Source organism: Carcharodon carcharias, chromosome 9, assembly GCF_017639515.1.
Source record: "Carcharodon carcharias isolate sCarCar2 chromosome 9, sCarCar2.pri, whole genome shotgun sequence".
Taxonomy (NCBI): domain Eukaryota; kingdom Metazoa; phylum Chordata; class Chondrichthyes; order Lamniformes; family Lamnidae; genus Carcharodon; species Carcharodon carcharias.
Window position 1 is genome coordinate 47,784,378 of NC_054475.1, and position 18,686 is coordinate 47,803,063.

At 41.7% G+C, this 18,686-nt stretch overlaps 1 protein-coding gene across 1 annotated transcript; it reads left to right on the forward strand.

Moving 5' to 3' along the window:
• Nucleotides 1-5,203: 5,203 nt before the first annotated feature.
• LOC121282053 (translocator protein-like) lies at nt 5,204-14,924 on the forward strand. Its single transcript, XM_041195446.1, has 4 exons — nt 5,204-5,660; nt 7,804-8,026; nt 9,510-9,648; nt 13,572-14,924. The coding sequence occupies exons 2-4, from the start codon at nt 7,845-7,847 to the stop codon at nt 13,743-13,745; spliced, it is 495 nt and encodes a 164-aa protein (XP_041051380.1). The 5' UTR covers nt 5,204-5,660; nt 7,804-7,844; the 3' UTR covers nt 13,746-14,924.
• The last annotated feature ends 3,762 nt before the right edge of the window (nt 14,925-18,686 follow it).

Sequence of the window (18,686 nt, forward strand, 5' to 3'; positions counted from 1 at the left end):
GAAGGGATGGGAGCTTCAACCAGAAACCCCCTTTTAACCTTGGGCAGACCCACCCCTTAAGGCCCAGTAACTGCTTGACAACCCTCCTTCCCCTGCCTAACCCCCGACAGCCCAATCCCAAACCCAGCCACCCCCCCCCCCACCTCCAACAGGCAACAGGCCTTCCTTACCTTCCCTGCCTTGAGATCCCCAAAACTTACATTTTCCTGAAATTCTGGGACTTAGGCTCCAGGAAGTCCTGTCCACTGCAGCTTCTGGCGCTGCAGGGACTAGAGCTCTTTAAGGCGGGACTTCCTCCCACATGAAGGATGAAATTAATTATGCAATGTAATGGCAGTTGCTCTGTGCCATTGTCTATGATTATGGCTCTCTCAGTCTCTAGCGTTTCAGTTAGCTCACCCCTCTCTGAGTTGCAGTTAACCCATTATTGCTGTATAGTTCACCTGTGTGTGTGGTTTGAGGCTTAGCTTTTTTATATTCTTACTGCTTGGGGGTCATGTCCTTCGTAACCCTATGTTCCTACGTAATAAATTAAGGAAACAGATTGATAGTTTTGTCATTTTTACAGTACTTGATGTTCATATAAGAATGTTTCAAAAGCTTTCAGTACAATAAAACACTCATACTGCTTACAACAGTGAAACTTGTGTATGTGTTTGTGTGTATGTTTTGTATTTGTGGTGTTGTATGTATGTTTGTGTGTGTTTGTATTTGTGTATGTGTTTATGTACGTGTGTTTGTGTTTTTTGTGTGTGAGTTTCTGTTTGTGTTTTTGTGTGTGTTTGTGTGGTATTTTTATGTGTATGTGTCTGTACATATTTTGTATATATATATATTACTGCCTTTAATATGGTGAAACATTCTGTGGAATTTCACAGGAGCACAATCAAACAAAATAAAAAGAGATATTAGGACAAAGGACCCAAAACTTGGTCAAAGAAGGAGGTTTTTAAGGAGTATCTTAAAGGAGAAGAGACAGGTTGAGAGTTGGGGAGGTTTAGGGAGGGAATTCCAGAGTTTAGGGCCTAGACAGCTCAAGGTACGTGGTCGCCAATGGCAAAACTCATGGATGTACAAGAAGCCAGGGTAAATGGAGTGCAGGTCTTTTGGAGGGTTGCAGTCTTGAGGCTTGAGGGGATTACAGAGATTGTGTGGGGCCATGGAGAGAATTGAAAACCAGGATGAGAATTTTAAAGTCAATAACAAAATGTTATATGATTACAAGCATCAACAGGAAACAAATAAATGGCAAATAGACCTTTTTAAAATGGTTTGAAAGAATGTGCAAGAGGAAGAAATCCTGTTTAAATGTTTGTGCAATGTTGCACAGACAAGTATTGTTGTAGAAAAGCAAAACACTGCAGACGCTGTAAATCTGAAATTAAATGCTAGAAATACTTAGCAATTCAGGCAGCATCTGTGATGCTTCTGATGAAGGGTCATCTCAACTTGAATTTTTAATTCTGTTTCTCTCTACAAACATTGCTTGACCTGCTGAGTATTTCCAGCATTTTCTGTTAAGCACAGTATTGCGGTAGCCCTGCTAATTGGTTGGTATTGCCACCTAGCATCTAAAAGTGGACGAGACTGTCAATGCCAATTGTTGAACAAATTCTGGGAGCATTTTCAGATGATGCCTAGTTAGGACTGTAATATCGCACTAACTTAAAATAAAATAAAGACTCCCCAAATGTTGTGTGGGTAGATACACCACATTGTGTTTGTGTGCATTTGCATTTGTGTATATGTTTATTTTCCTGGTATCCTGGGATTTAGGCTCCAGGGGCTGCCTGCAGTCCCAATCCTGTCTCCCTCAGCTTCTGACACTGCCGGGACTGCAGCCAGAGAACCCTGAAAGTCCCATGTTCGGTTCCTGACTTGTGTTAAATTTGTTGACTTCAACTGGGAGACCAGTTAGCATTCTATCAGACATGCTCAGAGCCCTCGGTTTGGTGGAGGGTAAAAATGAACAAGAGCTCCTAATTCTAATTACTATTCAGTTATGGCTATTGAGTGTGGATGTCAAGTGGAACAGGATCATGCCAATGCTCATATATGAAGAATTACTCACTTAAGCAAGAGACCAAAAGACCAATTTCCAGCCAAGAATAGGCACAACCAGGAGAAAAAGGGGGAAATATGAGTTTAATGGAGTAAAGTCCAGTTAAGTTAAACTCTGATGGAACAAATGTTTCTGATGCTCAGTTAGTTCCATTCTTTGTAATGGAAAATACAATATCACATTCTGTCAGGTAGGGCAGTTTGTTCACAGCACTATAGACTGTGTCATGGAGAAATAAAACACAATTTCATTCTCATCACTCTTCATGGTGATACTATTCTGTATCCTTAAAGTGGACTGCATGTCCCTTTCATCCAAGAAAATAGCACACTGAATAAATCACATACCTGTTACTTAATATTGAAATTTCAAATATTTATATCTATAATTTTTAATAATACATCACTATATTAAACCAGGCACAATATAACATGTATTTGCATATTATGTAATCTTGTTACATGTTTTTAAATGTGATCACACAATAACCCGTGGTTATAACCTTGCAAAATGCAGTGTCTAATATAAAAATATGCAATACTATGTTGCTTCTAACTTTGTGATGTTAGATAATGTATCACTTGTTCTAATCTTGGTCAATGGATTTGATATTCATGTAATTAGGTTTGTTTATGACCTTGAAGGACATTTGCGTTCACAACTTGAACTGCATTCTCATGCCATTTTTATATTGCAATGGTAGATTTTACTCACAAAATTGCATGTAGGATTTTGTATTTCTGACCCCTTGCACAATGGTGCTGTTGGAAACAGGTTTGATTCTTGAACCTCTGCCAGCTGGCAACGTTGCCTGTCTTAACATCTTGCATTTATAAAATCCCTTTAATGCAGTAAAATGTTTCACAATACTTGCCTGAAACTTTATCAAATAAAGTTAACCACATACAGCATAGAGAGATATTGGGAGAAGTGATCAAAAGCTAAGGAGTATTTTAAAGGAGGAAAGAGAGGTAGAGAAGCGAAAAAGTTTAGAGAGGTAATTCCAGGGCTCAGCTGGGAGGCTGAAGGCATGGCTGTCAATGGTGAAGTGATGAAAGTCAGAATTGGACGTGTGCAGGGATCTTGGAGGATTGTAGGGCTGGCCTAAGTTACAGAGATAGGAAAAGATTTGAAAACCAGATGAGAATTTTAAAATTGAGGCTTTTCTGTATTGGGAACCACTTGTACGTCAGCTGCCTGAGATATGATAAATGAATAGGACTTGATGTGGGTTAGGATGTAATTGTTAAGAACAGTAGCTATTAATAATGCAGATGCAGGTGGTGATATAGCATGTTACCAGAGTTTAACAAATCTTTATTGGTGGGGTTTTACTGCAAATGCTTTTACATTTCTGCTGACATCCATTGTCACTCAGCAAATCCTCAGGCTGTTTCAAACTGATCGGGATGTCACTGATATACAATGTAAAAGCAGGATTATTCTGATGAATTTTTGTCAAACAGTGCGCAATAGAAAAAAGCAACAGCATCTTATCACACAGTGAGGGAATCAATTCACACCAAATGAATTATTTCTGATTGATGAAGCCACTGTTATTTGTAAATTTGGTGTCCAATTTGTGATCTCCTGAACATTACTGGCCTGAAGTCTATTTAATTTGTTTTTAGTGATGTTGATTGAGAATCAGGACACTAGGTGAACACCCATATTCTTTTTTGAATAGTGCAATTTGATCTTTTGTATGCACTTGAACAGACAGATGAGCCTTGATTTAACATCTTATTTGTAGAATGGCTCCTCTAGCGACGCAGTACTCCCTTGGTACTGCACTGGAAGTGCCAAGTATGGTCTAGTTCTGTTGTGCGCCATGAACCCAAGACCTTCTGACTTAGAGGTGAGCATATTTCCACTAAGGCAATCTGAATGAAAAAGACTTATATAGCACCTTTCACAAACACTGGACATCTCAAAGTGCTTTATAGCCAATTAAGTACTTTTGTAGTTTAGTCACTGTTGTAATGTAAGAAATGCGACAGCCGATTTTTACACAGCGAGCTCCCACAAACAGCAATGTCTTAATGACCAGAGAATCTGTCTTCTTTATGTTGATTGAGTGATAAATATTAGCCAGGACATCATTAGACAATTTTTGAGAGACCACACATCCCTGTTTATTCCAAGAAATCACAGGGCACTGCCTGTTACTTTCCACCTCTTAATTTCAGGGGATAGAAGATTATGGTCAGCACTTGGAATATTCCAGTGTGGGGTATAGTGTCATAGTGGTAATGTCATGGGACTAGTAATCCAGAGGCCCAGGCTAATGCTCTGGGGATATAATTTCAAATCCCACCATGGCAGCTGGTGGAATTTAAATTCAAATAATAATTCTGGAATATAAAGCTAGTCTCAGTAATGATGACCATGAAACTGTCATTTTTTTTTTGTTGTTAAAAACCTATCTAGTTCACTAATGTCCTTCAGGGAAGGAAATTTGCTGTCCTTACCTGGCCTGGCCTAGATGTGACCCCAGATCCACAGCAATCTGATTGACTCTTAACTGCCCTCTGAAATAGCCTAGCAAGCCACTCAGTTCAAGGGCAAGTAAGGATGGGCAATAAATATTGGCCTTGCCAGTGACACCCACATCCTGTGAAAGAATAAAGGACGAAATATATTCACTGAAAAGCCCAACCAGTGACTGTGAAACCTCATAGTATTAATCCTCCTATTTTAGTAGTAATTTGCAAATTTATTGAAAAGTTGGGTTTTTGTTATGGACTTGGTTTTCCAGACAGGTTTCTCATTAGAAACATCAAATTTTATTTATAGGCTACATCAGCAGTTATGTGCTTCTATCAAGCTCCACAACTGCACTTCCAGCTGATTCGTTCACACTGCCATGTGCTATATAACGCAATAAGTCTTAAAGCTAGTTATTACATTCCTTAAAGCTACAATTACTACAACTTTGTTGAAACCTCTGGAGGAAACAGTTAATCAGATTTGCTTTTTGTGTTTTGCTGATCAATATCCTTATGTAGCATTTTTTAAAATGTCATTAATTTTATATGTTGGAAGCAACTTCTTGGCTGATGGCTCCCTCTTAAGGTTCAGCTTAAGAAGACCACCATCCCTGAAGTATATGACAGTAAGACCAGTATGACAAATAACAGAGCTGCCAATTGGATGGATGGGATAAAGAATTTGCAATTCTACAGAGCTTTGCACCCTCGGGACGTTCCGAAAAGCTCGATCGGCAGTCACATAAGAAGACAGACTCAGCAGCATAGCAAGATTCCAGCATGGGAAAATGATCATCATCTGTTGGTTCTAACTGTGGATTTGGAGATGTGTTTACTGGAGGGAGGAAATGTCAGTGTGTTTAGCAAATTAGTAAATGTATTTTACTAACATGTCATTTTCTAAAACATTTATTCCTCCAGTCCTCAAGGACTGGTGTGTTGGAGTCTAATAGACACACAGTTCACCAGATTCCAACTCGGGCTGGGTTAAGTCAGCCCCTACGAAGTCAGTGCGTGGGCGGCGGCCCCAGACATTTACCGGAAACCCTTTCCCTTCTTCTTCCTGGTTTAGTGTTTGGAGGTTACACGCTTTCGGAGCTTCACTGAAGGTAAGGAGTTAGCAGCGTGGGCTGATCTCACTGGCGAATGACATTGAGAGGATGGACAGTGTGTCAGAGTGAAAGGCTCAGTATGCCTTGTCCGGGACTCCAGGACGGAGTCTCTGCGCTGGAGTTCCCCCAGTTTGGGTTACACAGAGAGGGATCTCTTAAAACCCCCATTTACTGAGAACTGAATCCCATCCCGGAAGGAAAGCAGTAAAACTTGGAAATGAAGGGAACTGCTCTTGTGAACCTTCAAATGGAATTCCAGTATTACTATTGTCCGTCCGTATTACTGATTTTTTAAAAAAAACTGACGTGACAATTTTGAACTGTTTTCACTTCTCGCCTCAATCACTCCCAATGAGTTCTCGCGCTCCCCAATTAATAACTGGAGTAAATGCACGCGTTTCCAGAATGATGGAGCAGAGTTCCCAGCTCCCCAGACCAGACTCACCACGTTAACTTTATTACACACGAGTTTTTAAATAACACATTTATTGTAATGTTTTGTAGATTTAGGGTTGTGCGTGGGGAGAGCAGGGAGGCACTGCACCCCATTGGACCTTCAAAGCAACAGTGACCCTGGCTGCTTCAATGCTGGAGTTGGAGCGATCTCCTCCTTATGCTGTAACGGGCCACTCATCAAGGTCACTGATGGTTCAAGTCTCCCTGATATAAACGGACAGGGAGCTTCCGCCGGCTGAACTGGGGAGAAGGGCCTGAGGAAAGTCCATCCCTTGAAAGTGCCGTACGGCAGACTTATGTAAGCCTGAATAGCAGGCATCAGATGTAGGAAGGAGTCCATATCTGAAAAAGTTTGGGTTTTTTTATTCACTCATAGGATGTAGCCTTCACTGGCTGGGCCTTCGTTGCCCATCCCTAATTGCCCTTGAGAAGGTTGTGGTGAGCTGCCTTCTTGAACCACTGCAGTCCCTGTTCTTCCCCCCAACAAAATTGAAGAGGTTTGGCCTCTCAGCTCGTGTGTTGTGCTTAGTTCAGTAATAGCATATTTCCTCTAAGCTGCAAGTTCATAGGTTCATGGCCAACTCCAGAATCTTGAGTACAAAAATCTAGGCTGACAATTCAGTGCAGTACCAAGGGTGTGCTGCATTATTGGAGTACTATCTTTCAGCTGAGATATTAAACCTAGGTTCCTTCTGGTCTCAGTTTCATATAGAAGATCTCATGACACTATTTGAAAAAGACCAGGAGAGTTCTCCTTGTAAATGTTTATTCCTGAACAAGCATCACTAAACAAGAATATCTGATTATTATTTCATACTGTTTGTGGGGAGCTTGCTGTGTGTAAATTGGCTGCTGTGCTTCTGTACATTACAACAGTGACAACAATTCAAAAGTATTTCATAGGCAGTGAAGTGTTTTGTGGATGTCCTGAGAATGTGAAAGGTGCTACATAAATGCAAGATCTTTCTTAGGTTTGATTATTCCTTAGAGAATGGTGTAAGGTGACCATGTCTTATAATTCATTAATAGTGCAGCTAAGACTAGGTTCTGCCTGCGGCCTTTGTATTGAGTTAAGGCTGCAGAGTGCAAAATATTACTTTAAATAAACTGTTTCATTCAAAGAGAATGTGGCATAGCGGTAATGGACCAGTAATTCAGAGGCTCAGGCTAATGTTTTTGGACAAGGGTTCAAATCCCACCACGGCAGCTGGTGGAATTTAAATTCAATTAATAAATCTGGAATTGAAAAGCTAGTCTCAGTAATAGTGGCCATTGTTGTAAAAACCCATCTGGTTCACTAATGGCCTTTAGGAGGAGGAAATCTGCTATCCTTACCCAGTCTGGCCTACATGTGACTCCAGACCCACAGCTATGTGGTTGACTCTTAACTGCCCTCTGAAATGTTGGGGCAAGCCACTCAGTTCAAGAGCAGTTAGAGACGGGCAGCAAATACTGGCCTTGTCAGCGATACCCACATCCCATGAAAGAATTAAAAAGAAACCTGTAGCTGGGTCTACTACTGTGGGCAAATTCAAATGTTGAATGCAACCACATCAGCCACTTCCATTTGCTGCTTCCCTTGAATTGACATCATGTACTGTATTAGTAGAATTCAGTAAGTATGTTGAGAAATGCAGTGAAATAAACTGCTCAAACATATTTTATATTTATCAACTTTTCTTAGGAAACGAGAAACATCTGTCCCCTTCAGTGATTCTGGAAAGCATGGCACCTGTGTGGGCACAGATTGCTGGATTTGCCACACTACCCCATGTTGGAGGTTTCTTTGGCTGGTACTTGACAAGGTCACAAGTGCCTACATGGTTTGATAACCTGAAGAAGCCATCATGGCGGCCATCCAATAAGATGTTCCCTGTGGTGTGGACCACTTTATACACGGGAATGGGGTGAGTACAGTTTTGTTATAATTCATTATGATGAGGAAAGCAATGGGAAATATTCTACACAACATTGGCGTCAGGATTCATTGGGACTCTGCTATTTGCTTTCAGTGATATGTACTCCTAGCACAGGAGCATAAGTCTGTGATCTAACACTGTGGGGTAATGTTGGTGAACTGACAGTGTCCAGTGTGGCACAGCTCTAATCAAAGCAGTACAGTGCCTAGTGACAAGAGTGTGAGACAAGGTAATTGATGTAAATGAGACATATATGATGTGCTGCAAGTTTACAGTAGCTGATCCCATTTACACCATTGTATGATTGTGTGTTTAGTTTATATAATTTCAGATACTGCACCTGTGATTGTAACGCAACATATAACTCTCATGTTGCCTTTACTGGAGTTGCAATTTTTTTTTTCATTATTGCTGAAAAGGGAGACTTGTCAAAGAAGCTTTTTGTCTTAAACCCCTTAGGCCAAATGTAAGAATGCCAAAAAATTTGTGTTTTGCATTTGTCCTGATGAATGAGAGACAAAAAGCTTCAATAACACATTCAAATTGTGTACTACCAAGCAACTATTTCTTACCCTTGCTTTGAGATTTGATGTCGTCGGCAGCAAGGCCAGCATTTATTTCCCAAACCTAATTTTCTCTGAAAAGGTGGTAGTGAGCAGTAGGTACACCGACAGTGCTGCTAGGAAGGGAGTGATATATTTCCAAGTCAGGATAGTGTGTGGCTTGGAGGGAAACTTCCAGGTGGTGGTGTTCCCATGCATCTGCTGCCCTTGTCCTTCTAGATGGTAGTGGTCGGGGTTTTGGAAGGTGCTGCAGTGCATCTTGTAGATAATACACACTGCTGCCACTGTGTGTTGGTGGTGGAGGGAGTGAACGTTTCAGGTGGTGCACTTGCAAAGATGGGGTGGGGCTATGAGGAAGAGAAGGAGAGCGAGAGAGAACAAGATGGGACCATGGCAGGGAGCAGATCACGTGAGATCATTATGGAGCAGAGAGAATGTTTAATTGAGGCAGAAGAGAGAGAGATATGAGATGAGCTGAGGGTCTTGACAAGGCGGGGGGGGGGATGTGTGAGAAGAGGTGTTTGGGATTGTGCTTGGGACAAGTGCCAGTTGAAGATCAAACTGATCTTCAATATGGACCATTCCCCATTCCAAGTGGATGTAGTGGGGCGGGGTGTTGTTTGGTGGTGATTTGTTATCAACTCGCAAGTAAGCCACTGACCCTACTCAAACTGATGCTTTCTTTTTCATAAGCATAGCTTGTACCCAAGTTAACATGTTACAATGAAAGTGAACATCACTGTAGAGGATAAAGTCATCATTCCCAAGAGCTCCAAGTAAGGAAACGCATTAGGAAAACAGGATTCCATTGATGGAATGACTAATCAACGCATTGATCCTTGAATTATGTCTTTCTCATTGAAGTGCCTCTTGATCATGCTGATAAATTGTTGTTGGTGTTTTCACAGTTATGCTTCCTACTTGGTGTGGAGAGATCTAGGGGGTTTCACAAATGAAGCACTTGTTCCTTTTGGCCTGTATGGAACTCAGTTGATTTTGAATTGGACATGGACTCCAGTATTCTTTGGGGCGCACAGATTAAAACTGGTAAGTACCAGTGTCTTCCTCAGGTCATTACCATTATTATGCATCTTTAGAATTGTTTTTTATTCTTCCCTTACTTTAGATCTCTTGTGCTACACATTATTCTCTTGACAGACAACCAGTTCCTATTCCATTGCCACTGCTACATTGCAACCAGCTCCTGGTCCGATGGCGCTGTAAGGAGTCCCAACGGTCACTTGTAGTCAGTGGCCCCAGCAGATATGCTGCTCATTGATTCTTTGGGACTCCCTTTTTTGCTTTTGTCAGTCCCTGGAGATTTTTTTATTTATTCATTCATGGGATGTGAGCATTATTGGCAAGGCCAGCATTTATTGCCCACCATGAATTACCCTTGTGAAGGTGGTGATGAACTCCACCATGAGCAGCTGCTGTCTGTGTGGTGAGAGTACTCCCACAGTGACAAATGAAGGAACAGCAATATATTTTTCAAGTCAGGATGATGTGTGACTTGCAGGCAGTGGTGATCCCAGGCACCTGTTGCCCTTGTACTCCAAGGTGAGAGAGGTCACGGGTTTGGGAGATTGTCAGAGAAGCCTTGGTGAGTTGCTGATGTGCATCCTGTAGATGGTCCGCACTGCTGTCACAGTGCTCTGGTGGTGGATGGGTTGCTTTATCTTGGACACTGCTGAGCTTCTTGAGAGTTCTTGGAGCTGCATTCATCCAGGCAAGTAGAGAGTACTCTATCCTACTCCTGACTTGTGCCTTGGTGTCTGGCCTGTATCTCAGCTCCATCTACACACCTTGGTGCCTTAATATACTTGCCTAGCAAAAATCAATCGATCTTAATTTTGAAATTTTCATTTGATCCCCAATTTTAGCCTCAATTTTTTGGGTGCGATAGTTCCAGGTGGCCATTGCCCTTGTGAGGAGAAGTGCTACCTGATATCAGCTCTGAACTGCCATAGCTCCAATCTTAAGGTTTGGCCCCTTGTTGCAGATTCCACCACCAGAGGCAATAGTTTCTCTTTATCTTACCAAATTCTTTAATCATCCTAAATACCTCAGTTAGATCGACCCCTTAATCTTCTACATTCAAGAGAATACAACCTGTCACCATAACTTACCCTTTAGACCTGGTATCAATGCAGTAAAGCTGCACCTCCATCAAGGCAAATCCTTCCTGAGGGGTGGTGCTCAGGACAGCAGGCCTAACCAGAGCTTTCTGCAGTTGTGATATAACTTCAACTTATATTGTGCCTTATCATGCCTCCTGGAAACATCTTAAAATGAATTACTCTAAAATTAAGTGTATATTATGTATGCTAATGGGCGGAACCATTTTGCACACAGCAAACTAACAGAAATAATTGACAGTTTATTTCTTTTGATGCTGTCAGTCAAATGAAGAATAGGCTGTATTTGTTGCCGACACTGTGTACGCGCAGCTCTAGTGTTTTATTCCGTGATGTCATTGCGAGTGACAGAGTGGGCTGCGGCCTGGAGCACAGATGCTTATCAAACAGTTATTGCAGCTGAGGGCAGATTTTTACAACTCCTGTTTCTTTAACTAGCATTCCCCATCCCCCAGAGCTACTGGGCACTTTAGGAATTTACCTAGAACTTACATAAAATGACTTGATAGCCCGTTAGTGGCCCTCTCACAGCATTTAAAATCTAATCACAGAAAGGGGAGGCATGTGTACGGATGTAAGTGCACAATCCAGAGTTCTCTCCATGATCCTGAAAACTGGATTGGCAGCAGTGCAATAAATTCAGGACCTCCCTGGTCAGAATCAGCATTGTAGACTATTAGATGTTGCATAAACACAGACAATGAATGGGAAGGGGTATGCAAATAGCCCCCTATGTCTAGGGCAACACCTTTAAGTGAATAATTCCCAGCCATTGCTTCTCTGAGGGTCCCATTATTAACAATCTGCACAATGTCATTGGTTTATTGTGCTTAAATAAATCAAATCCATACAGTCTTCAAGTAACGTGATCTTAAAGGGTCAAACAATCACAGCAAAGCAGAGTGATGTTATTGGTTTTCCGCATGTGTGGAGCAGTGTGCATGGCAGTCGGGTATCGGCGGCCATCTTGTGCAGCCATCATGCATTGGCAGGAGGTACAGTGTGAAGAAGATTAGTCAAGACAGTGAGAGAATCCCTTCTCTTCACTTGTGCCATGGGAGCAGGAAATTCCTCTTTAATGGAGCACTGTCTCAGTACCACAGCAAAATGTCAACATGGAGTGGAGTGTAGACCTGCAACCTTCCTAAATGAACTAGAAGATTTAAATACACACAACCGTTTAATATCAGCTGCTATGGGTTTAGGGTTCTTCCTTAGAGGGTCACTCCTGTGTTCAGACCAGGAAAGGTCAGACTCTTCCTAACATGTGGATGTGTGTGTTTGTGTGTAGTGTTAATCGATTGCTAACAAATTGCTTATTATTTAGAGCCTACGGGGAAACCACATCAATGTGTTCATCCATATCTTAACCACGTATCACTCAGTTTTAAAAATCTGTGAGAAAACACTGTGCTTTAAAAACCGAACATTTAAAAATAATTAATTTTTCCAAGTCTTTCTGTGAAAAAATGGCAAAAGAAATTCTGAAGCCATGAGCGTAGCCAATGTATTAACGTTTTCAGTGAAAATGTCATGGTACTTGGCAGCACTCTAGTATAATGCTGCTACTGAAAGAACATCAACTCACTCTGACAGGGTTAGGTCTTTCTACTAAATTGCTTGGCTTTTTAAAATGTCTGTTTTAGAGGTTTATAAAACTTAAAAAAAATATTTGCCTGTCTGCCCAGTTGCTTTGCTTATTCCCTCATCCAATTTATTTTACAATAATGACATTTTAAGAATGAATATTCCATATTTTCTCCTGGAAAATTTGGTATTTAATTGGTTAAAAACTAGCTCCAAAGATCATTTTTAATCAACTGGGACATAGTGTGTTGAACTTTGACCTTGTGTGTCATCATTAAAGTTATTTGGTTAACTTTCTTGATCTTCTTGGCACTAGGCTGACTGCTTCCATTAGAAGCCAATGAGATAAATTGTTGGCAGCAACCCAACAGGACCAGTTCTTGTTGGCCATTTGGCAGTTAAGTCTTTGGTTGATAAAGTCAGAGCTGATCAAAACCACAGTATCTTAATTGGTTCCTGTAATTGGAAGTGTAAACTGATTACAGACATCTAGTTAGCAGTGTGATCATCATACTTCTCTTTTCTTCCATGTAATTTACTTAAATACCAGGGAATGGAAATTGAATTCTGCCCAAGCTCTGGTTTTGTGATTTTTTTTTTAAAATCAAAGTATCTTCCAAAATATTCAGAGTATAATGTCTCCCAATTTCTCTGACTTAGTGATGGCTTTGAAGCCCCTGGTTAAATGCTGCATCTAGTTACTTTATCCACAAGCCGGGTATTAAGGTTTGTCCAAATGCGTAGCCTTGCGTTTCTGCTAGTTTACCTATGATCTGGTGATTAATGGCAGTGAGGCTCAGGAAGAAACTAATTTCTGTCAAGAGTTTTAATATTTCTGTTTTATAAATGTTTGATGGATTCACCCTCTTTTCTGTCCTGGATTTGTTCCCTTTTCTACCCAGGTTTGCTCAGTAGAGAGTAGATCAGATTTTTGCCCCAGCTACATCGATGTTGACATTCTGAATCAATGGGCAAGGGTTTGATAAATGTTCATGTTGACCCTTTACCGTGTTGGTAGAGTGGTTGGACTATCATCAAGCACAATAGAGGATATTGTACTGGAAGATGTTGGGATCCAATTTGGATATTGAAAAGCATTAGTGTCCAAGGTCCAAGCCTTTCTGGCAAGTGTAGACTTTGCCTGGTCTAGTGCATTGTGATTATGTTTCAGAAGTTTCATAAGCTAAAAGTTTGATTGTAATTATCTGAGTCCTTCATCTTATTCTTTCTCTTTTGGTTCCTTAGGCCTTGATCAATATTCTTTGTCTGTATGGCACTGTGGTGGGCACGGTGGTATCCTGGTACCCCATCAACAAAATGGCATCACTGCTTCTGGTGCCATATCTTGCTTGGCTGACTCTTGCCTCAGCTCTTACCTATTGTATCTGGAGGGACAACCCAGATAAGAAGGAGAAATAAGAAAAGAGCTTCAATGGATGAAATACCCATCTTCAGTCATCCTTTCAACCCAACTTGCCATCGCCACAAAAGACAGCCTGGGTGTGGCGGGGCTGGGTGGGGTGGGTGGGGGAATGACTTGCGGTGGTTGTTTTGTTTTACTTGTTATGCTTATTAACAAAATATGGATTTAAAACAAAGGAATGTTTTTGGCAGGTTTGTGTGTGTGTGTGTGCACGCGCGCGCCCATGTGTATGTATTTGTGTGTGCGTGTGTATTTGCACGCATGTGCACGAAGCAAAGGTGAACAACCAGAAAAAGCCAGTCCATGTGAAGCTTGTCCCTCTAATACCCTAACACACTCACTGCAGTATCGAGCTCCTACTGAGCATCAACAATGAATTGCCTTTACTATCTGCCTATACAATCTATTATTCCTTTTATTGCTATCCTACATCAATCAGACCAGAGACCCCGCCCACCAAAATCTCAACAAGAATACAGTAATTATTTGAATAAGTTTGAAAATTGGCAGAAGATTATAGAGAGATGTGTATGGGATTGATGCCTGGACATTAATGTTCTAACATTAAAGTTCAGGCTTTGACCTAATTATCAGGGAGAGGGTTTACATATTCTGGTTATATTTTAACTATTTGTTTGATGTTTACTAGTACAACACAGCCTTGAATTCAGTGTAAAGTTACTGTGTCCCTTTGTACTTAAAACCTCACCATGGCGAAGCAGTCCACATGTTCAAAAGGTTGTGCCTGCTTAATTCTCGAGTGTAAGATTCGGTGCATTAGCATATGCTTGGATTTTGAGTGTTGCTATCCACTGGCTTCATGCCCACTTAATGAATGTATAAGCTTTCCAATGAGCTTGGGCTATTGTGTGTCGCAGTCATTCATGAACATACACTCAAAACATACGTTTGATCCCACAAATACCTAACCATAATGTGCATGTCCTTTTTACTTCCTTGATGTTGTTGCTGATTAATATGTAACATCTACACAGATAAATTCATTACAAAAATGAGGCCATTGATAATGATGTATATGTGTACAGTACAATACCACCATGTACAGAGCTAAGATAAATAGATGTTTTTTTTTAAGCCTATTGAAAAAATATTTTCCTGTACCAAAGATAAATTAATTACGTTCTTTTTTAAAAATAAATGAAGGTACAACAGAATAAGATTTGCCTGAACAGACACAGGAGCTGAATTAACCTGACAGTAAAAAAAAGATTTGCACTTGGAGAGCACCTTTCATGATCTCAGGATGTCCCAAAGTACTTTACAGCATATTAAGTACTTTACTGAAATGGAGTCCCTTTTGTAGTATTGGAAATATAACAGCCAGTTTGCTCTCAGCAATGATGCGATAATGATATTCAAGTATTGTTGGCTGAGGGATGAATGTTGGCCAAAACATTGAGAGAGCTCCCCTATTCTTATTTAAAATAGTGCCATGGGATTTTTACATCCGCCTGCCACTAAGCCATGGCTGATGAGACTTGGAGAGTGAGAAATTTTTCTCTGTAGCTCTGTTTTTGCAGGGGCACACATGAAGGGACCCCAGGGTGCAGGAGAAGATTGTGAATCAATGCTCTCCGAAGTCAAACAGCCCAACTGGTGGCTGGATGTTGGGATACCAAATTTATACCACATTGGCCTAGGCAACATTTTTGGGTGTTACTCTGCAAATATCATGCATTGAGTTGCAAGATGGACCCTGCATTCCTTAAAGGTTCCAAATTGCCAGTGAGGTAATTTTTTAAAGAACTTCTGCTATTGGAAAGTGCCTGGAAGTCTTTTGAGAATGTTTTTGGAGGTGTTGTGGTGAGTTATTGGATTTGTCAGTCTGTTTCTACATCCTCACAGGGAAGGTGGAGGGTGAGGTGATCTGTCCACATAAAGGCTGTAACAGGTATGGGGGCAGAAGTGGTTGCATCTCTGGGTCTGCAGCATGACAGGGAGCTGGAGCAGAGGCTGTGGAGGGGGCAAGCTCTGGACTATGTCCTTTGCTAACTTGGAGCCAGACTCTCCCATATCCCTTGATGCTGGCAGCAGGCTCTCTGGGAGGCCAGCCAATGCACCTAGCATCTCAGTGTGCTATTCAGTGTTTTTGTGGCCCTCATCTGAGTCTGAATTAGTAGAACTTGTCTGCAACCTTGCCCTCTGGTGAGTTGGCAATCAAACTATCCTTTACTGCTGCCCTGGCTGCAGCTGCTCATGGCCAGATGCCTAACCACATGCTGATTCCCAACTCTGCATTAGCCTCTAAGGTATGTTCAGTGCCTGTATCTGACTGAGCTGGTGGCTGCGAGTGTCAGATCAAATGACGGGACCTCTTCATTAGTGCTGTGCTGTTGCCTCCTCCTCCTGGGATTCCTGTGGCTGGCAAGGTGGTAGTTCTTGGGTGTCTGAAAGCAAGAAATCAGAAAGGAAAGGTTAGCGTGAGGGAAGGGGATTGGTGTGGGAAATGAGAAGACTATGGTCACACATCCAGCAGCTTACACATCAGACCATACAGTGGATGAGGGTGAGCTGGAAGTTGAGAAGGGTCATAAGGCTGGAACATTCAGTTATCCTCAATATTCTTACAGACGCCGCCACAGCTGGCCTCATGATACTGAGAACTAACTCCTCTAGAGTGTATGCATGCTTGTCTCCCATCAGCTGTGCTCTGCTCCCTTCTATTGTGTACCACTTTGTCCTGCAAGAAAGAGGCAGAATGTCAATGATTGCATGGCACTGTGGGTGAAGTACCTGCCATAGCTGAATAGCTGTGGGTATGTGGAGACAGTGGGAGGTTGGAGTGAGGCTCGGACCATTGGTAGGTGTGATTGAGGTGGAGTTTATGGATATTAGGTGTGAGTCCTGAGAGCTGGGTGTGTGATAGGGTTGTGGTGCATTGGGCAGAGAGACACTGATGGTGAGATGAGTAGGAGATTTCAAGTGAAGATGCATTTAGTGACCTTAACAAAATGTGTGAGATCATTGGACTTCTTATGATGCTGTTACCAGATTCTTGGGCCCAGGCCCTGGGGGTTGACCTCCCTGGCCACCTATTCCCACTCCCATTTGAGGTTGGCCCTTGAGGGCCTCATGCCCTCTCCTCTGCTTTGCTGACTTCACTCCTCTTGCCCACTTCTACTGTTGCAATTTGTGACCAGCCAGTTCTAAGACTCCAGAGCCACATATGTCACCCTGGATCCTTCTCTTTGCCATGGTGTTCCATCTTTTAACCACAGAATCATAGAAAAGTTACAGCGCAGAAAGAGACCTTCAGTCCATCATGTCTGCACCGGCAATAAAAAGAGAAAAAAGAAACTAGCCACTCATTTTTAATCCCACTTTCCATCACCTGGCCTGTAGCTTGCAGATTATAGCACTTCAGGTGTACCTTTTAAAAGAGTTGAACATTTCAGCCTCCATTTAGGCAGTGAATTCCAGCAATATCACGCAGCACAGCTTACCCACAAGAGGGACAGACTGCCTTTAAGAAGAGCAGGCCGACTGCACCTTGTGCCCTTAGCACATCATTGGTCAACCCCCTGCTGAGCACCGAGTAGTAGGCAATACGAAGACGATGCTAGCAATAAGGAACCTTCTGGGCCCCACATTACAATGAGATAGGTGTGGTGGCAGCACTAAGTTTGTGTGTTGCCCACCTCCAATGGAACAAGTGCTGGCAGGTCACAAATTGCAACCCCTATGCCCCAAAAAACAGGGCAGATGAAGCTTTAGGCCAGAGTTGCAACCTATTATAGTCCAACTGATTGATTAATTTTATTACTCTCGTAGCCCAAACCAGACATGCTGGAATGTTTGAGCAATCTCCCATTTCTACATTGTAACAACATGCATGCATAATCAAACCAAAATCAGCTAATCAAGCTCTCAAACACAGACACAAGCTGGTCAACAGTCTGCACAAATGAGCACCATTAAGAACTTAAATACAGGAATTCTGGTGTCACTTCCCTTTCTATTTCCAAACTATAGCAATTACACAAGTTTAGAGACAGGGCTATTAAGATGAAGCCAGTTAGTGTATTCAGACCAGGGAACATCCTCTTTTTCTCAAAACAGCAGCAACTAGCTTTAGCTAAAGGACATAAATCTTAACAGTCAAGCTGAGAGGAGAATTGGACATTGGGCATGGAGAGTCAGGAGCCCTGCACTGATGTTGGACCTAGATTCCCTGATCCACCTTCGAACCCTTGAATGCAATGTTACCCCGATATTTCAGATACTTCATTTTCTGTTGCAATGATTTTATTTCCTGGCCATCTGTTGCAGGGAGAAGCTTGCAAAACAAAAATCTCTCATTGCACCACGCCAATTCCTGTCTGGCATAAATCATTCACGGCCAGGGAAAATTACAATTAATTTTTATTGTATTTGTTTCCACTCCTCTCCATCAAGCTTCTGCCACTCTCAACACCAAAACAGCACTAATGAAAATCTATTATTCCCCAAAAATATACTTTATTCATGTAATGTATATTTATAAATCTTATGTATTGTCAACTTTGAATGGTCATAAGGTACAAACCAAATCACTTTCTTCCAATACTGTTTGTTACTCATTAAACTTTAAAATGACAGTTAATATTTACAAGGTTCATTGCGTGGCAAACATGCAGCCCCAGGGATTTTAGCTAGTTTCCACACCCTTAGTGTATTATGACTGAAAGGATTTAATGGTGGTCTTTCCACATTGTGCATTTGCAGCAACTGCCCCAAGCTTTAGTGCATCCCACAGCATCCCTTAGAATGTTCCAGTCTGCAACTCTTGGTTGTGGATAACTGGAAGACCAAAGGGAGTCTTTCACTATGTTGATGGTTCTCCAGCTGCAGTTGATGCTTATCTCTGTGTGCATCTCTGGGAACAGCCCATAGAGCACACTAACCAAAATCTGTGATGGTGATTGTGATGGTCCTCA

Coding starts and splice junctions, on each gene's coding strand:
- LOC121282053 (XM_041195446.1), top strand. CDS start 7,845: ATGGCACCTGTGTGGGCACAGATTGCTGGATTTGCCACACTACCCCAT. Junction 8,027..9,509: donor ACTTTATACACGGGAATGGG/GTGAGTACAGTT, acceptor GTGTTTTCACAG/TTATGCTTCCTACTTGGTGT. Junction 9,649..13,571: donor GGGCGCACAGATTAAAACTG/GTAAGTACCAGT, acceptor TTGGTTCCTTAG/GCCTTGATCAATATTCTTTG.